This window comes from Myotis davidii, unplaced genomic scaffold (assembly GCF_000327345.1).
Source record: "Myotis davidii unplaced genomic scaffold, ASM32734v1 scaffold404, whole genome shotgun sequence".
NCBI lineage: Eukaryota > Metazoa > Chordata > Mammalia > Chiroptera > Vespertilionidae > Myotis > Myotis davidii.
Window position 1 is genome coordinate 1,602,617 of NW_006295824.1, and position 12,401 is coordinate 1,615,017.

General features: G+C 43.6%; 1 protein-coding gene across 1 annotated transcript in view; it reads right to left on the reverse strand.

Moving 5' to 3' along the window:
• Positions 1 to 12,401, reverse strand: part of GALNTL6 (polypeptide N-acetylgalactosaminyltransferase-like 6) — a 987,982-nt gene that overhangs the window by 18,526 nt on the left and 957,055 nt on the right. Inside the window, exon 11 of the mRNA XM_006770738.2 lies at positions 9,259 to 9,375. Within this exon, the coding sequence (XP_006770801.1) occupies positions 9,259 to 9,375 (117 nt within the window). The remainder of the gene's footprint in view (positions 1 to 9,258; positions 9,376 to 12,401) is intronic.

Below are 12,401 nucleotides of genomic sequence, written 5' to 3' on the forward strand. Positions count from 1 at the left end.
AATATTTTCTTGAGTTTGACTTGGAGAGAAAACAAGAGTAGGAGAGGTGTAGTAGGAAAAATCCTTAAGTGGGAAAATAGACTAGATGAGTCCTATTTCTTCCCAATCTAAAATTTTAGTAAGTATATATACTTCTTATGATACGACTTAAAGTAGATCTGGCTGTGTAAAGCCAAACTGTGAATTGCAAAAGAAAGAGGTACCAAGAACCCCTGTTGATATAAAACAAGCACGATGCTCAACTCTATGTATAAAAGGCTGTGCCCATCTGTCCGACCAGTAGCTCTGACATGCACTGACCACCAGGGGGCAGATGCTCAACACAGGAGTTGCCATGATGCACATTGGCCATTTAAAAATAAACGGCACCACGGCCATCCAACACTCAGTTTCCCCCAAGTGGGACACAGGCCCCACCACCAGAGTGACACCCCACCAAATCGCAGCCAATGCTGCCATGACCCCGTGGCGCAAAATGCAGCCGACAGCCCAGCCAAGCCCAGAAATAGTCACTGTGGGCTCCAGGGAATGACATCACGTAGCAACACCCAGTTTCCTCTCCCTAGCGACTAGCCTCCTTGGAGGTCTTCAGCCCAGGAACCCAACTTGCTTTATAGCCAGGTGCAAACATTTTACAATTTAACCAAATGTTTGTGAAGCATTTTCTCATGCCCCATCAATTAAGCAAGTTTATTCTCTATCTATAAAAGGCTAAGTTGACTCACACATGCATGATGCATATAAAGCTCTCACTAGTGCCAATTGCACATGTGTGTTTCGATCTGTCATTGTCACTTGTGAATTTGGTTGACACTTCTATTATAGAGAAAGGGCAAACAGCAATATTAAAATATTTCTTCTAATTAATTTTCTTTCAGTGTGACACTAGTATATAGAGAATACACTTACTGCCTCTACTGACCAGGCTCTTAGTATATTTCAGTTTTAAAGTGCTATCCAGGAAAGAAAATAAAGAGAATCTGGAAAAATTCTGGGGATGGCTAAAAAAACATTTAAATGGTGGAGAAACTGCAGAAACTTGAAAGAACTTGGGGGAGTGATCTGAAGAAAATCAGAAACGATCTAAATCAAACATATGGAAGTTGATTGAGTAATGGCAAGTGACTATATTTTGTTTCCCCACAAGACAGGACCTGAACGGGCATATTCTGAACAGAAGGACAAGAGATTTTAGGTGAGTCATTTAAAATTGATCGATAAAGAAGAATTGTGTGATCTCTTTCGAGAGATATAGAAACATCAATGATGAGAAAAAATCATTGATTGGCTGCCTCCTGCACTCCCCCTACTGGGGACTGAGTCCGCAACCCAGGCACTTTTAGATTCAACTTCTGTGCAGAAGAATGACTTCTCAAAAAAAAATGCCTATTCAGTAATTCTGATTTTTTAAAAAATCCTCACCCAACAATATTTTTCTATTGCTTTTTCTTTTCCTTTTTTTTTTTTTGTGGTTGGGGGTGGGGAGGAGGGAAAGTGGAAGGGATGGAGGAAGAGAGAGAGAGAAACATCAATGTGAGACAGACACATCGATCGGTTGCCTTCCACACGAGCCCCAACCAGGGCCTGGGATCAAATCTGTAACCCAGGTGTGTGCCTTTGACTGGGAATCGAACCCAATACCCTTTGGTGTGAGGGCCAGTGCTCCAGCTACACTATCCAGGACAGCATTTCTGATTTTGATCACTCCCTTCAACCCAGGATTCACAACTCCCTTGGCTTTCAAATTCTGGGCTTTGTTACCCTATAACTCCACTTGCCCAAGTCCTCTTTTATCTGTCTCTTCAACAGAGGTGTTGCTCTGGGTTCTCCTTTAGACCCTCTGTCTTTGCACCTTTCTTGTTGGTCTTAAATATACTCAACTCAACTCTTGACAATGTGCTGATAACTAATCTGTGTTAGTCCAACTCCACGTAGGATTTTCCTACATGGACATCTCAAATTCAACACATCCTAAATTTAATTGATTTTCATCCCTTCTAAGCCTATTTCTATTCCTATATTTTGTTTTAGTTGGTGGTTAGATCATCCAACTTGTCAGCCTATCTCTTTGGTCTCCCTCACCCTATTCATCTAATCAATGAACAAGTTTGGCCATTTTTTTGTCTTCCAAACATTGCTGGAAGTATCTCTTCCTTTCTATCTCCACTACCGTTGCCCTGGACTACTAAAATGGCCTAATTAGTTTCACCTCCACTTTCCTTTTGAAATTCCTTCCTATTTGTCCTCCTCAGCCTCCAGAGAAGTCTGTTTGAAATGCCTATTTGGCCGTGCTACCTCTCAACCTAAAATCCCACAATATTTGCATATAACCTCTAAAGTTCAAACTCTTTAACATGGAAAGAACGCTCCGCAATCTGCCCTTTGCCATTTTTTTATAGCTGCATCTCTTCCCTTTCGTTTACCTTCCAGCAACAATAAAACATTTACAGTCCCTTGCATCAATCAGGCTATATTTTCCCTCCTGTGACTTTGTTAATGAGAGTTCCACTGGTTGGAAGGCCAACGTCAGTTCAGCTGTCCAGTCCTCCAAGCAGCCTTCCTGTTTGAGCTCCTTACTACTTGCCACCCTTACATTATTTCATCATGTTTGTCCATTTATGTTTCTGTATCTCCTGCCAGACAGTGAGATCTTAAATGGCAGGAATCATACCTTTTATATCTTCATGTTTCCAGCACCCAAAACAACTCATGACACATAATAAATGTTCAATATGATTTCTACCAAATAAATAAAAATTTGCACTCATTATATTAACAAAAAGTGTATTGGAATAGCTTGAAGATGAATGAATCAATCTTCTTGGTCCATCAAAAGAATTTTTTCTCTTTGGGTCTAATTATAATATCAACCATATTATTATTTGTTGAACTTTCAACTTCAATGAGTCTAGGCTCAGTAACCTATTATTTCCCAACCTCTAAGCCTGCCATTGGCATTGATTAAATATTTTATTTAAATGCCAAATTTCCTTGGTACCATAAACAGACCAAGCAATGCAGGAACCAGTGGTTTTCACTGGTTAATCCGTTTCCCTCTCTGTTGATGTCTTTCTGCCTCTCTGTCTCTGTATCTCTTTTTGCTGTTTAAACAGTCAGCCCTCACTTAACATCATCGATAGGTTCTGTGATTTAAGTGAAACAACATATAACGAAACCAGTTTTAGCACAGGCTAATTGATATAAACAAGAGTTAAGTTCCTATGGCAACTCATCAATGTTCTAACGAAACCATGTTGAACAATACAGCATGATTGGAGGACCTGCTGCACTCTCAGAAGGCCGGAGCCAAAAGGGACCATAATCATGACTTAGAACAGCCTCTTATTATGCAGTTGAGGAAAATCAGGCCTGCAGGGGTCAAATGGCTTTGTAACAGTATTTCTTTCTTATGTTTTGCTTGTCTTACCTTTTAATAAAGGAATCTGTTAGGCCCAAAAGAATCTGTGTTAGGGCACACTTACACAGGTGTGTCTCTTGGACAGATTTATTCATGTATTGTCACAATTATATTTCAGGGCATCTTTAAGTGACTTTTATTTCTTGTTTCCAGATTTATAATTATAGTGCAACAGTCACTAGATTTGTAGACTGATTATTAGCCTGCAGTCTCCAGGTTTTATGTGTTATTATTATTATTATTATTATTATTACCTGGTGATTGCTTTCCCACACCCCATGTGATACAGCTTCAGATTGTTTTCATCATCTTACTCTGTTGCCTCTACCATTAGCTAAAAATGTTTTCGCTTATGTTTTTGAAATGCATTCTATTGCCATTTATCTTACCCTAATGGCCATGTCAAAGCAATCAGGCATTGAGTGTTTCACTCATTAGGCACACTTTTCTGTGTGCACTCTTGTCAAGGCAGAAACAAGCAGACATGATGAAAGCATTGCCACTGTTTGCCTTGGGTGATGTTACTGTGACATCCATAGTTTGTCTTCTTCCCTTGGGCTGTTTCTTACACAGAAGAATTTAGATTTCCCAGAAAATAACTCATGAGTTTTTTTAACCTCCATCCCTCAGTTTTAGAGGAAATTGATATTACTTTCACTACTTTTTCTTAGAGAGGGAGGGAGAGAGAGCAAAACGTTAATATGAGTGAGACACGTGGCTTGGTTGCCTCCTGTACCCACTCCGGAGGTTGAACCGAAGTTCCAGGTATGTGCCCTAACTAGAATCGAACCTGTGACCTTCCAGTGCACGGGATGACACTCCAACCCCCAGGTATGTGCCCTAATTAGAATCGAACCTGTGACCTTCCAGTACATGGGATGACGCTCCAACCAACTGAGCCTCACAGGCCAGGGCTCTACTTTTTTCTGTTAAGTGACACTTTTAAATGTAGATTCAGAATGACACATAACTCCTTAATGACACATAACATCTTTGCTTTAACATTAATGTGGTGTGAGTAATGTTGCCTGCGTCTGCATTGTATTGCATGAATAAGCTCACTAGACACAGAACTGCAAATACACTATCATAGCTTTGCTACCTGATTTGGAAACATTAAAATATTTTTCTTTCTGTAGGGGGTGATATTTTGCTGTGTGGTTGGCAGCTATGGGAGATAGCGCACGTCCCTTTCTGCAGTGTGTGTCCATCCATGTGCTCTGTCCTGAGAGTGAGACCATGTCCCAGAATCTGTCCTTCTACCACATGCAGGGACCTGCCTCATCTCTGCTTGCACATCTCCCCTCCAGGTCTCTGAAAGGAGCTTTTGTCTGCTTCCTCAGCAGGACCAGGGCCTACTCAGCTGCAGTCAGAGCTTCCTCCCCAGAATGCCATCAGAGCAGCTGCCTGGCCAAACAGCACCAGGCCTCTCTCCCCACCCCTCCTCCCTTCCCCTCCCCTCCTCCTTCTTCCCAGGGACTCATAATATAATGGCCACTGGGGAGTATCCTTTCCAGACCTACAGTCTAATTTTAGTTTTCTTTCTTGGTCCCTAAAGGAAACTGAAAGCCAGCACACAATGCCACAGTGATTTCAAACAGCTAAATAGATGGCCCTGAAAAACGAATCAGACATTTGCTTCCTTCATAGAAGTCACATTAGTCATCACTGGTGCTCTGCAACCATCTTATCTATCAACAACCGAATCTAAAAAACAAAGTCAACGAACAAGCAGAACAGACACGGACTCATAGACACAGAGGACATTTTCAGGGTTGCCAGATGGGAGGGGGTTTGGGGGCGATGGGCGAAAAAAGGTGAAGGGATTAAGAAGTGCAAATTGGTTGCTACAGAATAGTCAAGGGGAGGTCAAGTGCAGCATGAGGAATACAGTCCGTAATATTCTAATAACTATGTGTGGTGTCAGACGGGGATGAGATTCACCCGGATGATCACTTAGCAAGTTGCAGAATGTGTCATCTCTGGCGTGTACACCTGATATTGATTGCCAACTATAACTGAAAAACAAAAAATGATTTAAAAAAGAATTAACAAGAAAAGGAACACGCCAAGGCTGCTATTCTAACGGGTAGTTTCTCTCCTTTCAAAGTTTAAGTATTTCTCCTTCAATGAATTCACTCTCAGACGTTTTCTCCAGTCTTAGTAAGACTAACGATTTGTGCTTTTAAGTAGGAATGTTCACATTTCATGGACCTTTCTGCATAAGTGTTTTTCCAGTTGTCTTTTATACAGTTGTTGTGATTCATGTATATCTGTGTTGGAGAATAAAGTTCAAACTCATCTTCACTGTTTGGAAACAGTGATTATACATATTTTCCCCTCAACTGAAAAATGGGTGCTTCAACAGACTCTTCTTCAGTGCCCATGGAACTGTTGTGTTTATTTTAAATATACAGGATCACTTGAGCTTTCATAAGTGTCCCTTTTGTGTTCTAGGAATGCTTTTGAATGAAAAAGAACAGCTATAATTTTTCTGTCCCGATACACTTCTTTTCTCATTCAGGGATTTTCATCTAAATGTAAAAGAATGGGACCTAATGCTAATAAGTCATTGAATAAAGCTTGCAGTTAATTACTAGAAAACAAAGCAGCTTGCAATGTTTTCACCTCCAAGTCAATATAGCGTGGTGCATATTTTAAATATGATTTATTTTCAGCCTCCTGTCAACCTTGTTTAATCTTCCTGTAGCTCTGCTTTCAGTCTCCAGAGACTGGAAATCTTTTTAAAGAGATTTATTAACTGGTCCCTTCAGCTCCTCTTATGTCCGCTTGTCTAGTGCTGCCCTCTGCTGACTATTTCTTGAATTACATTCCATAGATGTTTACAGTTTTGCCTGAACGGGAAGGAAAATAAAACAACAATTTTTAAAGTGTATACCTTAGAGTTGGTTTTATCTATATCTTTATTTTCAGCGGGCAAATAAAATCTGAAGTCCAGAAAAATATTTCACTCTAGAACACTCCAGGGGATAGAAATATTCCTCCTGATTCAGGCATTCAGGTGTGTGTACCTCATATCAACCAGCTGCCTAGATCTGGTTCCTGGTTGGGCTGAATGGAGGTGGCAGAGAGGAATTGGGCCCTTCAGAGAAAGATTTTCCTTATGGCATGCTCCCTTTTCTTTTCCCTTTTAGAAAATAACCTTTCATCTCTAGGTACCAGTCTTACTGGGAGGCCTCTGAACTCTTCTCTCTGGCTCTCAGGCTGAAGTCAAAATTGCTTCTTGGAGGTAACAGGCCAACGCTATCTCACACCCCTGGTAGCTTCCCTGTGGTGCTTACAGAGAGACAGAGATGAGAGAGAGAGAGAGAGAGAGAGAGAGAGAGAGAGAGAGAAAGAGAGAGACAGAGGAAAAGGGGGAGGTGAGTCAGCTTTTACTGACATTTCATTCCTATCAGTGAGTCCTGGGGCTACAGGCCTCCTCATAGCCCATCTGATCAGCGTGACACGCTGCGGGATAGAGATTTGAGTGAACGAGAAAGAGCATTTGGTGTGTGGTGGCTGCCTGGGACCTGAGAGAGCTCTAATTTGGTGTCAGCGTGAGGCGCTCTGGGGGAGGACTGGGAGAAGGCAGAAAAGTATATTGACTCTGCACCGATGTGCAAGATGCTGTTATATAATAGACATGACTTATTCTCATAATAACCCTGCTGGGAGCTGAATTGTTGTCCCTACTTAAAGAAGGAGGAACTATGGCCTAGAAAGGTTTAATAACTTCACAAGGACACACAGGATAAACGGGATTGAAATCTAGGTGGGCCTGACTGCATGGCCCAGGATCCTAGAACATCATGAGCTTGTGGAATGAGTACAAGGACCTCCCCCTGCTGGCATGGCTCGGTGGTTGAGCATCCACCTATGAACTGAGAGGTCATGGTTTGATTCCTGGTCAGGGCACACGCGGGGGATGGGGGTGGTGTGTGTATGTGTGTGTGTGTGTGTGTGTGTGTGTGTGTGCAGGCTTGCTCCCCAGTGTGGGGTGCACAGGAGGCAGCCAATCAATGATTCTCTCTCATAACTGTTGTTTCTATCTCTCTCCCTCTTTCTTCCTCTCTGAAGTCTATATATATATGATTTTTAAAAAAGAGTGCAAGGACCAGATTACAGGATGGGGTGGTGTGTGTATGTGTATGTGTGTGTGTGTGTGTGTGTGTGTGCAGGCTTGCTCCCCAGTGTGGGGTGCACAGGAGGCAGCCAATCAATGATTCTCTCTCATAACTGTTGTTTCTATCTCTCTCCCTCTTTCTTCCTCTCTGAAGTCTATATATATATGATTTTTAAAAAAGAGTGCAAGGACCAGATTACAGGATTACAGGCTTGGGGTGGAAGGGGCATTCTGGTTCAGTGATTGACTGAATTAATTCTGGATGGTGCTATGGACTCAGTGCATGGGTGCTTTCCTGAATGATGCTGCTCTGCCCAAGAATTCAGGCTACAGGTGGGGCAGGAAGGGGCAGTGGGGGGCGGCACCACCGTGCTGGGTCTCAGCACACCTGAGGACTCTGGGAGACCCTAGGCAGGTTTTTACCCATAATAGAAAAGATAGACACGTAAGGAATATCCCAAGCAGAACAGAACAGCACAGAACAGCAGAACGGAGCAGAGTAGAACATCACTAATGCTTTGCTGGAAATTGCTTGTCTCCTTTTTGGTTTGCCTAAGAGAGGCATTATGGACAATTCTGGGAAGCAGAAAGCACGGGGAGGACCTACTATCCTGATCGTGGAATATATCCTTTGCAGAGGGAGAGAAGGGAGTAGCAAGGCGGGGTAGGGGTTTTAACTGTATTTGTAAATTTCACTTTTTTAAAAAAAATATATTTTTATTGATTTCAGTGAGGAAGGGAGAGGGCGAGAGAGATAGAAACATCAATGATGAGAGAGAATCATTGATTGGCTGCCTCCCCCCCGCCCCCCAGCCCCCACTGGGAATCAAGCCTGCAACCTGGGTATGTGTCCCTGACTAGAATCAAACCTGGGACCCTTTAGTCCACAGGCTAACGCTCTATCCACTGAGCTAAATCGGCTAGGGCGTAAATTTTATTCTTTAAAAATATAGAAATAGCTGAAGACACTTGTTAAATCTGCATGATGAGTCTATAAATGCCGGTATAATGTTTTTTTATAGTTTCCTATTTGAAATAGTTCATAGTTAAACATGAAAACAGTACAACAGGGACGCAGTGTGAGGAAAGCCCCTCACGAGGGCTGTCAAGCTTCAAAGCGGGTCAGGGGTCCCACTTCACTTCACACACTGGGCAGCACTGAAAGGTTTGCTCAACCAGAAGCAACACACAGCCTGTGCATAGCCCGTGAAGCTCATCCTTCATGGGGTGTTCTTGCCTCCAAGGTATCTCTCATGTGTGAGATTACAAACTCCGACAGCAACCAGAGGTGTATGTAAAATATTCTTTTCCATAAACGGCCAGAGGGCGGAAGTAAGATTAAAGTCATACAAACTTATGGAGTAACAAAGAGTCTTTCACGAAAGCCATGAAATTTAGTTGGAAGAGTTCCACAGCCTCGGACAGGCCTTTTATGGGTTGAAAACGATATATTCTGGGAAAGGAAATATAACCGGGCCACAGTCAACATTTTTTCCATCCTTCCTATGACTTAAAGCACATTTTTATACATGATCTCCATTGAGGATCACAACTGCTCTGAGGAGGAGCAGAAACAAAGAAGGGAAATGATTCACTCACCTACAGAACCACGGCCTCCCCCAGGCCCCACACAGCCCCTCCGGAGGTTCCTTCCCATTGTGTCCCCCCGTGCCTGCCTCGGCCCCTAACCCACGGCTTCTGGGAGCCGGCATACCTGCTCATGAGACCATGTCCTTTCAGAGCCATCCTTGACGCAGATGTCCAGCCTGAGCTCGGTTCCCGTGGCTCCATGCTTGCTGTCCACACAGAGATTAGCTGCCACGTTTCGAATCTGTGGAAAGGAGGAGGAGTGAGCATGAGGCCCTTTTATATTTTACCTCTAGCTCTATGGTATCTATGACAATTCTGGCACAGACTCAGCAGTTGGTGTGTGTGTGTGTGTGTGTGTGTGTGTGTGAGAGAGAGAGAGAGAGAGAGGTTTCATGATTATTGAATGATGCTTCAAATTTATGTGTAATTTATGGAGAAAACAGGGAAGTAAAAATAACATGGTCCAGTCTACATGTAAAATGACACGAGAAGGTTGAAGAGCAAGCTGTGGCTGACTCCAGCAAAAGACTGTGTGACATGCAACACAGGGAGCACTGTAGAGTTCATGACTTTTCTAAAATGGGAGATACATCTTCTTCAGGAGGTTAGGAATTCAGTTAGGAATCTGTTATCTTCTTGCTCACAAGCATCTTCTACCATTTGCACCCTAGCTGGGGGTGAGATCCCCAATGAGGCAGGTGATGCAGGTAAAGTGTGAGGTGAAAGAGAGTGAATCGGTGAGCACTGTATGGTTCTGGGCAGGACAAGGCGACCTTGACATTATAGTTTGCCTGGGGTGGTCTTGGTCTAGTGCAGGGGTGGGCAAACTCTTTGACTCGAGAGCCACAATGGGTTCTTAAACTGGACCGGAGGGCCGGAACAAAAGCATGGATGGAGTGTTTGTGTGAACTAATATAAATCCAAAGTAAACATCATTACATAAAAGGGTACTGTAAAAAAAAAGTTTTTTTTTTTTTTTTTTTTTTTTTTTTAGTTTTATTCATTTCAAATGGGCCGGATCCAGCCCGCGGGCCGTAGTTTGCCCACGGCTGCTCTATACCTATACCTGGCTGACAAATGTAACCTGTCACCCGACAGCATTAGCAAAGTAGCAAAGAGCATTATTGGTGCAATACTATACCGGACAAAGATTCTCTATGTAAAGTCTGACCTGTGACAAGTTGCAGAATTAAAAAAAGACTGATAACTGATAGTTCTTTACAATTATTACATTGACACTGATAGAAGGAACTGAATTGTTAGTGGTGGGAAAAGGGCGGACTATGAAAAGTATCAAAAGCAGAAACAGGATCTGAGAGTTTGGACATAGACACATCCCTTTGTCCAATCTTCCTGCCTGAAGATCTCACCAGTTCTGTTCCCAGCAGACCCACATCCTGGAGTCACAGAGTTGGATATTGTTTATAGTTGTTGTTTAGGTACGCAGGCGTGGATAAGCTCAAGTAGCTGAATCCTTTTTATGCCTTTGTATAGTCCTGGATTAAAATAACCCCTTTAGATGCTGTGAAGAATAGGAACAGGAACAGGATGTACTCCGCTGGTCAGCTTAGTCAAGGTTCTTTTGCCCAGAACGAGTAGAGAAGGTAAGGACTGTGCCCACAACCGAAGATGCCTGCCCTCGGCCTATTCTGCTTGGGTGGGGCAGTGAGGCGGAGAAAAGGTTGTAAGGAAATATACTGGGAGACATGAGAGGAATAAAGGATGCTGGGGTGAGGTGGGATGAGGGGGCTATTTCACATCTCACTTGCTTTAGGAGTGGGGGTTGGTGTGATGTCATTCAGGAGGGAGTCAGTGTGGTGGGTACCAGTTTCCTTATTCAGGGAATTGGGCCACAGCTTGGGTTCATCGTGTATTAGTGGAGCTCTACTTTCTGGGTCTCTGTTCCTGATCAAAGGGAATCTGAAATAATGTAGGGGCAACGGGTCTTTTTTAAAAAATATATTTCTATTGATTTCAGAGAGGAAGGGAGAGGGAGAAAGAGAAACATCAGTGATGAGAGAGAATCATTGACCGGCTGCCTCATGCTCGCCCCCTATTAGGGATCAAGCCTGCAATCCAGGCATGTGCCTTGACTGGGAATTTAACTGGTGACCTCCTGGTTCAAAGGTCAATGTTCAACCACTAAACCACATCTGGCAGGGCTTTTCCAGATTTTTTGAGATGTAATTTCTCCAGCCGCCTGACCTGGCAGCCACCTGACAGGAGCCCTGGCAGGCCGGTCTTTTCATTCTTGGGCCATTTAACTCACAGACACTCTTCTTAGAGAACCTGCATTCATTGCTGCCAAAGACATCTTCAGGGCACGACTGTGTCCTCCGCTCGCGCCCAGGAGCTCTGAATGGCATTTTGGGAAAAAGCAGCTATTGCCAGACGATGGTGGCTTGGCCATCGGGGAGGAATCTGCTCCCCTCTGTGGGCTGGCCTGGTGCTCGCTCACGGGAGGGGCTTGCTCTTGGAGAAGCGATGTGGGGGAGAAAAGGACACGCAGGAGCCAGCGACACCGACTGGCAGCTCGGCCAAATCTGCCCCTGGATTCACGCCGACGCCTCCCAGGGAGCTGTGTTCTGTTTCTAAATCTAAATACTGCGACTCGGAAGGGCCTCGCAGGAATGGAGGAGGCCCATTTTCCAAATTCTCACTCGATTGGCACCTGTGTAGACAACGGGATAAACCTCTCTGGAAGCCAAGTTTCAAAGGCGTAATTGTCTACATCTGTGTGAATTCCAGAAGCCGGCGGTGCCAGAGAGGAAATGCTGAGCGTGCAACACCGGCTCCAGTCTTGGCCACCGGATGAATGAATGTCAGGCACTCCTCGTTTGCTTCTCTCCCTTTTCTTTTTCTTTCCAACTCTTCAGCACACGTTGACATCCTCTCCTCTTGCTCACAAATTCCACTCCATCTTAATAAACAGGTGGAAAAAATTCCAATAGAACTGATTCTAATACATGTTTACTCACGTGAAAAAAGTGTTAAAAAGATGTAGACCAGGACATTTAGAAACGATGTGTACTTTTTCAATGCAGGTTTGGTATCTGTGGCTGAAGGGCGAACAGTTCACACACACACACACACACACACACACACGTCCAGGACACAGAGCTGACTGGATCTGTGACAGGATAGATCCTTTTCAGCCTTTATTTCTTTGATCAGGACTTGGCATCATTAAAACTGTGTCTCTCTTGAGAGAGATTGAACATGATTGGGAAGTAAGCTAGTGCTTCACCAGGAATGGGAGGGAAGTGG